This window comes from Oratosquilla oratoria, chromosome 12 (assembly GCF_046742065.1).
Source record: "Oratosquilla oratoria isolate Oo_2021 chromosome 12, ASM4674206v1, whole genome shotgun sequence".
In the NCBI taxonomy this organism is placed as follows: Eukaryota; Metazoa; Arthropoda; class Malacostraca; order Stomatopoda; family Squillidae; genus Oratosquilla; species Oratosquilla oratoria.
The window spans coordinates 49,595,151-49,607,650 of record NC_134788.1 but is presented as its reverse complement, the minus strand read 5'-3'; the positions used below and the strand labels follow the sequence as shown (position 1 = coordinate 49,607,650).

General features: G+C 38.9%; 1 protein-coding gene across 2 annotated transcripts in view; it reads left to right on the top strand.

The window, feature by feature from the left end:
- Positions 1-12,500, top strand: part of wb (wing blister) — a 77,398-nt gene that overhangs the window by 2,432 nt on the left and 62,466 nt on the right. For both annotated transcript variants that reach the window (XM_076195857.1, XM_076195856.1), the window contains exon 2: positions 2,678-5,102. In XM_076195857.1, coding sequence (XP_076051972.1) covers positions 4,091-5,102 — 1,012 coding nt within the window. In that variant the 5' untranslated portion in view covers positions 2,678-4,090. The remainder of the gene's footprint in view (positions 1-2,677; positions 5,103-12,500) is intronic.

Genomic DNA, 12,500 nt, shown 5'->3' with positions numbered 1-12,500 from the left:
TGTGTGTGTGTGTGTGTATGTTTAAGTGTGTGTTTGTATATGTGTGTGTGTCGGTGTGCATGTCTGACTGTGTGTGTAGGTTTGTGTGTGTGTGTGCTTGTGTATGTGTGTGTCACTTTGTGTGTGTATATGTTTGACTGTGTTTTTGTATATGTGTGTGTGTCTGTGTGTGTACGTCTGACTGTGTGTGTGTGTGTGTTTGACTGTGTGTTTGTGTATGTGTGTGTGTCTGTGTGTATGACTGTGTGTTTGTGTATGTGTGTGTGTCTGTGTGTATGACTGTGTGTGTGTGTGTGTGTGTGTGTGTGTGTATGTTTGACTGTGTGTTTGTATATGTGTGTGTCTGTGTGCATGTCTGTGTTTAGGCTTGTGTGTGTGTGTGTATGTTTGACTGTGTTTTTGTGTATGTGTGTGTGTGTACGTCTGACTGTGTGTGCGTGTGTTTGACTGTGTGTTTGTGTATGTGTGTGTGTCTGTGTGTATGACTCTGTGTGTGTGTGTGTGTGTGTGTGTGTTTAGACTGTTCATTTGAGAGAGTGAGACTAAACCTGAATTTAATCTACCCTAACGTTAGGATATTTGGCGAATTGATAAACCAAGCGAGTTTAACGTAACTTAACTTGGCGAAGTGCAACTTGAAACGAAATTTGGCGAAATTAGATTTGGCGATATTAGACTTGGCAAACTAGAATGGGGTGGAACGAAATGTGGCAATATCTCGGCGAAACTGTATTTGGCGAAATTTTATTTGGCAAATTTTTGGCGAAACAATTTGGCGAAATTAAAATTTGGCGAAATTAAAAGTTGGCGAAATTAAAATTTGGCGAAAATTAATTTGGTCAAATGCAAAGTCAACCCTCTCCCCATCACTCCCTCGCTGAGAGGGAGTGTGTGTTTTATTAATCTCCAACAGATAAACGAGTATGGAATGTTCTTCCTATCACAGATTAATGGGAAGGGAGGGAGGGACGGGGGAGGGGGGGGGGCAAAGTCCAACCAATCAGAGGGGCTCGTTCTTCTAGACTCGAACCCGCTCAGCCAATCAGAATTTTTCATTTATATTTATTTATTTATTTTCATAATTTTCTATCATGTATTTAGTATCATTTTCCTAATTATTGTCCTTCAGTCATTGTGTGTGTACACGTATTTATGTATGTATACGTGTGTGTGTGTGTGTGCATGTGTGTGTATTTCATCTTGATGTACACTCGTGGGGTCCCGTCTCAGCGCGCGTGCGAGCTCCAGTGTAAAAAATATGAGTTCGAACAAGGCGATCAAGTATCTTTCAACAAAGGAATTTAATCCTTTATATTGGCGGAGAGTTTGTCCTTTGTTTATACGAGCAAGTCATGGCGTCTATAGTTACCTTTTTTACATTTTCTCTCAATGTTTCGCTCAGCCGGCCCCTTTGTGTCATAATGCTTCGTTCTTTTATTTATTCATATTATCAATTTATTTGTTTATTTATTAATCTAATTATTTGTTATAGCATTACATTCTTGTTCAATAAATGATGTGTTTTCCTCGTAATTATTGATTATCTTTTATAGCAAATTACTTATATTATATAAATATTACTTATATATTATAGTAAATTACTTATATTAATGTGGGCCATGGTGGGCCAGGTCTTTCTGGCTCCAGTAGAGTGTTTAAAAATGATAATAATAATAATAATAAAATAATAATAAAAGTAACAACAACAATAATAATAATAATAATAATAATAATAATAATAATAATAATAATAATAATAATAATAATAATAATAATAATAATAATACATACATACATATACCAAGGCTTTTTCCCCCTTCCAAGGGAGGTAGCCAAAAAGGGAAAGGCATAAAAACACTCCCACCCATTTCATCCCTAAATACACTCCACACCCCTCCCACCCTTCCTCTCATCTGAGCACCTGCTGATAATAATAATAGTAATGATAATGATAATAGTAATAATGATAATAATAATAATAATAATAATAATAATAATAATAATGATAATAATAATAATAATAATAATAATAATAATAATAATAATAATAGTAATGATAATAATAGTAATGATAATAATAGTAATGATAATGATAATAGTAATAATGATAATAATAATAATAATAATAATAATAATAATAATAATAATAATAATAATAATAATAATAATAATAATAATAATAATAATAATAATAATAATAATAATAATAGTAATAATAGTAATGATAATAATAATAATAATAATAATAATGGATCTTCTATCTCGTTCGTCTTTTGTTACACGACAAAGGTGATCCAACTGTTTATATTGAAGGATTGTAACACACACACACACACACACACACACACACACACACACACACACACACACACACACACACACACACACACACACACACACATACACACACACAAACGTGTTAATTCTCATTGCGAATGACTTATATAAACAAAACAAAAGAAATTAATAAATTGATTAATAAATTAATTAATTGAATTGTCAACTGGACATAACTAAGTCACTTACAGACATTTCTATTGTTGGAACATTTCTCAAATTCGGAGCTGTTCCCAATATTGGGAATTTTCTATTTCCGTTAGAGAGAACCCGAACGTCAGGAAGCTGTTCGCGCGAACGAAAGTATTCGTTTTTTTTTTAATTTCCGATTTTTTTTCAGTTTGTCAAACAAATTGGAAAAGAAAAAATATAAACTTGAAAACTAAATGAAAAAAAAATGTAATTTTGGAAAATGATTTGATCGACTCTTAGATTCAGTTGAAAGATCAACCAAAAAGAAAAGAATGTGAATGAATAAGAAATTTGGAAAAAAAAAGTGAACAAAGCTTTTTGGAAACGTGAACGATTTTTTTTAAAGAAAAAGAAAAAAAGTGAACGAAGTTTTTTGGAAATATGAACTAAAAAAAAAATGAAACACATTTCCCCAAGGAAATTGTGAAAAATATATAGATATAGATATATACTCACGAGTTTATAGATATGCTCATGAGTCTAAATCTAGAAAAATAAAATCTCGACAAACCTAGAAAAACAAAACAAAAACAAAGACTTGGTCTGCGTCCTGCGTCAGTTTGCCGTCCTTCTAGGAAACAGAAGCAAAGTTTCCCTCTTTCTAGTTTCCTTTCTAGTTGAGGCTGGCGTTGTTCTAGGATAGCCCAGATCATCTAGAAAGTCCGAAATGGCAATTGTTAGATAAAAGTGTTCGGATGGGCGGAATGGTCCACGACTTCGGCTTCGTGTTTTCAACCGTTCTGAATTTCTAGATTTCTGTTGATCCTTTCTAGATTTATGTATTCTATTGATTGTTCCTTTGGTCTATTTGGTAGTTAGACGGTTTTCGTGACTTTGGAGTAACATACTAATTGTCTTTTCTTTTTCTTTTTCTTCCTTCATCTTAGAAACTAAGATAACTTATTCTAGTTGTCCTACTAATTTTTACACAACTTAGAATAACCTTATTTTATTTTAAATTATTGTATTTAATTTTATTCAATTTTTTTTATATAAACTAATATTTTCAATTTCATCAATCAAAAAATATTCAAAATTGATTGATCAGATATCTGGACTAAATTAATCTTATTTCATTGTATTTTATTTTATTTTATTTTAGTTTTCTATATAAATTGATATCTTCAATTTCATCAATCAGAAAATATTAAAAATTGATTGGTCAAATATCTGGACTAGATTAATTCATAGCTTAAACGTCACAATCAGGGTTAATTTAATTTAGTTCAGCATTAACGATGTAGTTAGGCAGTTAAGCAGTTAGGGGAATGATTGGGAATATTCGTCGTTCTAGGTTACACTAATCTCATTGTTAACTTTTCGGTTTAGAAATGAATTTAATTGCGTAGAATTAGCTTAGTTTGGCAACTGAATAATCAAAGATAATTTTATATTATTCAACTTAATTCCACAACTTCCAGTTGATTAGTTTATTTACAAAGTAGAGTCGGGTGGCTGTGTGTATATGTAAATATAAATATTTAATTCTATTTATGGATATTTCTCAGAGCGTATTTATTGTGTAGAAGCCGTGGGGGTTACCAACACTCAGCGGGCGACCATGGGTTCAGACTCGGGGTTCCTGCGACCTCAAGTGCCACTCAGCCTCCTCCATCTCTTCCTCCTCCTCTTCCTCTTCCTCCCCTTCCTTGGAGTGAATGGAGAGGGTAAGATCGGGGAGAGATTAGAAGGAGGAGGAGGAGGAGGAGGAGGTGTGTATGTTAGCGAGGAGGAGGAGGTAGGAGTAAGCTATGGAGACCCTTCCTCCTCCTCCTCCTTCACTTCCTCCTCGTCCTCCTCTTCCTCCCCCTCCCGAGGTATTCGCTCTCCGCAGGACGTTTATTATGGGCGCTCCCGGTTCAAAGTTACCCGCAAGAAGTCCCGAAGGCCTTCTACAGCTTGGAAGGGCCCTAAGGTCCGCGGGCCTTCCTCCCGTGGATCGTCGTCGTCCTCCTCGTGGAGCTCGTCCACCTCTTCGTCGGGTAGTTCCTCTCCCAGTTCGGCGACGACTTCGTCGGTTAAGATGGATTCCAAGATGAATTTTGTCGAGGGTGGCGTTGGGGCGAGCAAGGATAGTAATCGCAGTAGTAGTAGAAGTAGTAGTAGTAGTAGTAGTAGTACCGTTACTAGTAATAGTAGTAGTAGTACCGTTAGTAGTAGTAGCAGTAGTAATAATCCCGGGAGAGAAGACCTTCCCAACTCCTCCCGAAGGAGAGTGGGTACTTCGGTCGCTCTCAACACAGGCCGCTTTGCCATCACCTCCTCTTCCTCCTCCTCCTCCTCCTCCTCCTCGACGTCTTCCTCGGGTCCGGGAAGTTCCTCTCCTTCGGTGTCAACTTCGAGTGTGAGAGGCGGAGGTCCTCAAGGACGCCGACCTCCTCCTGCAGGAGATCGCTTGGGACGTCGCTACCCTTATGGGTCCCGGCCCTCCCGTCGAAGGAGGCCAGTCCTTCCGGGGCCTCCCAAGGGCGCCTCCCAAGGGCCTGGTAGGAAGAGAACCCGGCCTAAGACGCCGCTGGGCACCTCCCCGAAGTATACGGACAAGTTCAAGAAGTGGAGAGGTCTTGTGCAAGGTAAGGGGAAGGAAATAGACAAATAAGATAAATAAATAAAAGAATAAATAAATAAATAAATGAAGGGGTGGGCCGGAGGTAATGTAAACAAAGGTAATTCTTTATCTTTTTTCTTTGTGTGTGTGTGTGTTTTGTGTTTTTGATTACACACACACACACACACGCACACACACACACACACACACACACACACACACACACACACACACACACACGGCCCGATGGCGGATTGGTAAAGCACTGGCCTCACAAGCCGGAGAACCGGGGTTCGATTCCCCGGCCGGGCGGAGATAAGTTGGGTTTGTCTCCTTTCACGTGTAGCCCCTGTTCACCTAGCAGCGAGTAGGTACGGGACGTTAGTCAAGGAGTTGTGACCTTGCATTCCCGGTGTGTGGAGTGTGAGTGGTCTCAGACCTACCCAGAGATCTACTAATAATGAGCTCTGAGCTCACTGCTGTAGGGTGGTGTCTGGCTGTCTCGACAAGAGGCTGCAGTAGATCCGAGGTGAATACACACACACACACACACAATTTCGTTTGGTTGTGTTCAGATAATCAACTCAGTGTTCACTTTGAGCGGAAGACTAGAAGATATATAATATCTATATATAATATCTAAGACTAGAAGATATATAATATGTATCTATTTATCTCTCTGTCTATCTGTCTATATATATTTTTCTGCATGTTGGCCTCCTCGAGTTTCTCGATGCTGATGGCTTAGAATTAAAGTGTGTTGTGGTTGATAAAAAATGTATATATGTTCACTGGGACCCATATATATATATATATATATATATATATATATATATATATATATATATATATATATATATACATATATACGTATGTTAGTAAAGGAGGGGAGCAGGTTCTCAGTAATACACGTGGAGTTAAAAACGACTGCATTGTTGTAGTTATTCAGTTTTATTCTTTTTATTCTCGATTTTCCTGATTAGAGATTTGCCATTAACAGGGTGATTTGAAACTAAGTCTCTATATTCTTCCATTTTTTTCTTATTTGAGCTCAACGTTTCGTCTTGAAGAAGACATTTTCAAGAGTCAACTGAAATAACAAAAATCACATAGTTACAGTAATGGTGCCAAAAATACAAAAATTATATATATATATATACATATATATATATATATATATATATATATATATATATATATATATATCACAACTAACACCACAGTCGGACGAAAGAAAAAGTTGCGTAAGCGGAACTATATATTTCGATTGCTACCTGCAATCCTCTTCAGTAGTACTACTGAAGAGGATTGCAGGTAGCAATCGAAATATATAGTTCCGCTTACGCAACTTTTTCTTTCGTCCGACTGTGGTGTTAGTTGTGATTTACAAATGTGTTACTACATTTCTCACCTGCGATACATATATATACATACATACATATATATATATATACATATATATATATATATATATATATATATATATATATATGCAAGGTAACCGCTTTAGAAAATAAGCAAACAGAAAAGAGCGCTTTAGTATATTAAAACTTCAGTGTAAATTACACTGGATGTAATATACGAAAGCGCTCTGTTTCGTTTGTTTATTTTCTAAAGTGCTTACCTTGCATTTATAAAACACACGTTCCTAGTGTTTTTATTACATATATATGTATATATATACATATATATATATACCAACACTAATTTTTGTAATTTGATATAAAAAAAAATCAGCGTTGTAAAAACTGATAATTCTTCACCGAAATGGCAAAATAGTGGGACTCCCTGAAATTCGGAAGTTTCGAATAACGGAGAGAGATTTTGAATTTAGAAGAGAGGTTCCGAATTTAGGAGATATTTTCCGAAAAATGAAAAGAGATATTCCGAAAAAAACAGAGAGATTCCGAATAAGAGATTTGTAATAACGGAGAGATATTCCGAATAACGGAAAGAGAACTTTCGTATTAAGAGAGACTCCGAATAAGAAGGACATTTCGAGTAACAAGGAGAGAGATTCTGAAGAAGGGAGATATTTCGAATTTCAGAGATTTCTAATAACGGAGAGAGAAATTCCTAATAACGGAGAAAAAATTCCTAATAATGGCCGAGTAACGGAGAAGAATTGCGAATAATGGAGGAGAAAAATTACGAATTACTTATAGAAATTCCGAATAACGGAGATAGTAATTCCGAATAACCGAGAGAAAATTTCGAATAACGGAGATAAATTCTTAATGATTAAGAAAGTAATTCCGAATAATGGAGAGAGTAATTCCAAACAACGAAGAGAGAAAATTCCGAATAACGGAGAGAGGCGTGTACACACCGAGTCAGGAAATGAAACGTGATCCATCCCCGGTCGGTAACAAGGCTACCTTAGTACTCTCGTTGCCTTATTACTAGAGAACAAGTCTCTCATTTCACTAAGGGTACAAGGAAGTACTTAATACTGGGAAAGCCATTAAAACACACACACACACACACACACACACACACACACACACACACACACACACACACACACACACACACACATACAAAATCTAAAGATAGGGTTATATGTATGTATGTGTGTGTTTGTGTGTGCGTGTGTATGTACATGTATGTGTGTGTGTGTGTGTGTGTGTGTGTGTGTGTGTGTGTGTGTGTGTGTGTGTGTGTGTGTGTGCGCGCGCCTGCCTTTGGTTCAACTTGTTTATGTTTTCAGACACGCGCGCAAGATTGAGAGAGAGAGAGAGAGAGAGAGAGAGAGAGAGAGAGAGAGAGAGAGAGAGAGAGAGAGAGAGAGAGAGAGAGAGGGGGGGGGAGAAAGGGAGAACCTTACCCCCGGATGGGTTGATGTTGGGAATCACGTGTCTAGCTCATGATCGACAGCTATAGATCTCGCACAGAACACATCTCATAACACTAGACAACAGTAAAGCTTTTGATGCCATCCCCCGACACAATCTCTTAAAATATATAGCACTGACATGCACAATAATGCCAAAAGATGGCTGGCCAATTATCTGGCAGGTAGAAATGCCTGTGTCATATAACAGCCAATTATCTGGCTGGTATAAATGCCTGTGTGTCATTTAATGGCCAATCATCGCGCACAAGAAACTTTAGGAGCGGAGTACCTCAGGGCTCATTCCTATTCCCCCGCGTTCTTTAATCTATACACGCACGACATACCCACACCCCAGAAATATAGATCTCTTCTTGCACTGGCTATATAGCAGGTACATGCACACACCGTAACGTAGACAAAGCCACAGAAGTACTACATCCATGCCTCAACACGCTCAACACCGGGGTCACTACAGATAGACTCAAAATAGCCCCAACCATATTCACAGCCACAATTCTCACTAACTGGACAGCAGAACACAAAGACATACCACGCCGCTATATCAACAACAACCTCATACTATACATATACACTCGCCCAAGATTCTTGGCGTAACATACGGTATATATACAGTGTATGTCATTCAAACAACATATCACAAACATAAAAACAAAATGCACCTCTAGACTCAACGCGCTTAGATCACTCACAGGTACAACATAGGGACACAAGAAACTACGACTACAGTATACAAACAACATCAGTGATGAATTATGCGAGCCCCTCATGGGCCCCTAACCTCATTGAGACACACCATAACACCCTATAGACTATACAGAACAAAGCCCTTAAGACAATTACAGGCTGCGCAAATACAACACCTACAGACCGTTTACACCATGGAACGAAAGTCCTCAAAGTCAAGGATCACCTTGACACGAGAGGCGCACCAACACTTGACGCAAGTTCCACAAACACATCCCTCCCACTACACTACATGCCAGAATACCCACACGCACACACACCAAGAAACATCTAAACAACACCCAAATACCTGTATCAGACACAAATACTCCCTTGTCTTCTTCCACGATCACCAGACACCTGCATTCAGAAGGATATCCGCAATCATATCGCTCACTGTTCCATCAACAGACTGTAAGACAACACACTGGTGCATGCCTGACCCCCTGATGTCCATCCCTCTGAATCCTCTCACCCCATCCAGTCCCTCTAAGCTACCAGAAGAGGCTGGATGACCACATCGTGGATACCTGCTCAGGATGCAACACTTCATCCCCATTCTATACATGACTGCATTGTACACAATCCTGCACACCAACAACACAATATATACTCTATAAGGTACTCGTATTTATGGGAAAACCCACAAATGACAACTCCTTGCACAAGGGGGGACAGTAACGGATTGGGAGTGGCGGCTCGAACTCGGAATTGCAGTTTGGCAACCTGCATCACTGTTCTTATTCTAAGGCATGAAAGAATGTTGTGTTGATCTGGGCCGTAGGGGTGGGGGTCACGCTAAGAGCCTTCTTCCTACTAAGGCTTGTGTATATTTGTCTCCTTATATAGCCTGAGGCAGAATCAGTGCATATTTTTTAAGGTGTGACATATGTACCCCCCCTATAGACACACACATGTAGGTACCTTTCCGTGTAATTTCTACCCTCGTCCCCCTTGGATATAGCCTATGACAATATATACATATTTTTGTAGGTGTGAGAAATGTACCCCCATCGTGTAATTTCTACCCCCCTCCCCCCACCCGCCATCGCACTGGTTATATAGCCTATGGCAATGCATTATATTTTTTGGTGTTATAAATGTACCCCCTTTGCGTGTAATTTCTACCCTCCCGGTGGGTGAGTGATCCCAGGGTATAAAGTTTGACTATAAATATATATATATTTTTTCAGGTGTGATATATGTACCCCCTCTGCGTGTAATATCTACCCCCTCCCCCCCTTAGTTGATGTCACACTTGAAGTGGGATTCGACGTGGTGACGTCATGCCTTTCAGGTGTGACGTCACTGGGTTGGGACTCCTTGAGATAGACGGAGATGGGCTAAGAGGCTAACGGTCTCTTTCTCTCTCTCTCTCTCTCTCTCTCTCTCTCTCTCTCTCTCTCTCTCTCTTACACACACAGAGACAAAAACATAATAAAATGGAAATAAAATCAAATAAAATTCAATAAGTAAAAATAAATTAGTACATAAGAAAACAAAACTAAACAAAACAATTCAGAAAGAAGACGAAGTAATTAAAAACAAAATGAGATGGAATAAGGAAAAAAATGAAACAGATACGAATGGATAACAAACATAATAGAATAATATGAAACAGGTAAAAGTACAATAAAATAAGTAAAGAACAAGATAAGCTAAAATTAAGAGTTTAACATTGAATTACAAATGAAAATTGATCATCAACTTAATCTAACCCGTCATCCATTAGGAGCTAAGATGAGAGAGGGTGGAAAGGGTGGTGGTGGATGGGAGTGGAGTGGGTGGAGTGGGTACGTGCCCTTGACTTGGCTACCTCCCTTATGAGGGGGAAAAGTTTCTGCATGCGTGCCTCCTCGAGAGTCTCGATGTTGATGGTTTAGAATTGAAATGAATTGTAGTTGATAAATGTATATATATATATACATATATATATACATATATATATATATATTTATACATATATATATATACATATATACCATACCCTACGAGTATTGAAAATAAGAGAGAAGGAAGGTTAGAGAGAGAGAGGGAAGGATAGAGAGAAAGAGGGAAGGTTAACAAGAGAAAGAGAGGGAGAGGGAGGGTTAGAGAGAGAGAAGGTTAGAGAGAGGGAGAAGGAGTCATAGAGAGAGAAAAAGAGAGGGAAGGAGGGAGGGAGGGTTAGAGAGAAGGTTAGAGAGAGGGAGAAGGGGCTTAGAGAGAGAGAAAGAGAGGGAGGGTTAGAGAAGGTGGGGGTGGGGGTTTGTAGTGAGTGGCCCCAGGGTATTGCTGGCTGCCTCTTTCTCATTGTTATGGCCGGCGGCTGCGGTGGCCGGGCATAACCGCAAGACTGGAGGGAGAAAGAGAGAAAAAGAGAAATATATATATATATATATATATATATATATATATATATATATATATATATATATATATATATATACATGCACATACGGCATATATGGTAATTTTTATGACAGTCGCATGTAGGACTCGAACCTAGTGCTCAGCCATCGGCAAGACAACTGTACAGCGCCTTAATCCTCCTCGTCTTCTTTTTCTTCTTCCTCCTCCTGATGAACCAAGACTCCCAAACATACAGGGTAAAGGTGAAAAGATAATTTTGTTTTCTTAGCTATGTAACTCTGGTCCATAGGGGCAGTCAATCAAGGAAGTAAACGACAAAGGACAATGAATATTGGTCAAATGAAAAAGGACAGTTGTAGCACTGACAAAGGATATCATGTATTTGTCCATCTATTGATTTAGTTGTCAATTTCTACTCTTTAATCTCCATCTACTCTCTCTCTCTCTCTCTCTCTCTCTCTCTCTCTTTCCTGTGTATGTATTTATGTGCGCGGGCGAGTCGTGTGCGTGTGTGAGCATACTGGACGTGTGTGTACATGTGTGCGTTTTGTGGTCACGTGGGAGGAGACGGGGGGGATTGCCTAGGGGAGATGCGGGGGTGAAGTTTCAGTAGGGACGAAACTCGTCGACTGTCGACGAGTTTCGACCGTCGACGAGTTTAGACGAGCTTCGGCAAGCGTTGATGGCTTTCGATAAGATTAGGTGACCTTGGACGAGTTTCGACGAGTTTCGACGAGTTTTTTGATAAGCTTGGACGACCTTGGACAAACTTTGAGAAGCTTCGACGCCATTTCACAAATCTGGACGACCTTAGATGAGCTTCGACGTGTTTCGACGAGATTCGACGAGTTTTAACAAATTTGAGCAACTTTAGAGAAGCTTTGAGGGTCTTCGCCGACTGTGAACAAGCTAAGACTATCTTGAACAAGTTTCGGCAAGTTTCGACGATTTTTAGACAACTTTCGATAATTTTCGATGAACTTTGACGAGTTTCGACGACTATAGATAACTTTCGACAGGTTTCGACCATCTTAGACAACTCTCGATAAATTGGACGATTTTCGAAGAGTTTCGACGACCTTGGACAAGTTTCGACGAGTTTCGACGAGATTCGACGATTTTTAAACGTCTCGTAACTACAAGGAGATAAATTCGATTCCCACCTGCTTTAGCCTACCATGGACTCGTCGACAACAACAGTAATCCTCCCACTAAGCCTTAAGAATTAAACTTTAATCTCCTTTAAACCTGATCTGGTTCCACGGCAGTTAGGTTTAAGGCTTGTCTCTCGTGTGGAGAGTAAAGGGTCGTTTACACTGTCAAACCCGGTTTGTCAAACAAGTGTTTGAAGTGATGTTTGACCGTGTGAATGGGATATTTTGTTGTCAAACACGTTTGACAAACATGTTTGACAACCAAATTCCACATTCACACGGTCAAACATCACTTCAAACACTTTGTTGACAAACCGGGTTTGAACGCACACACACA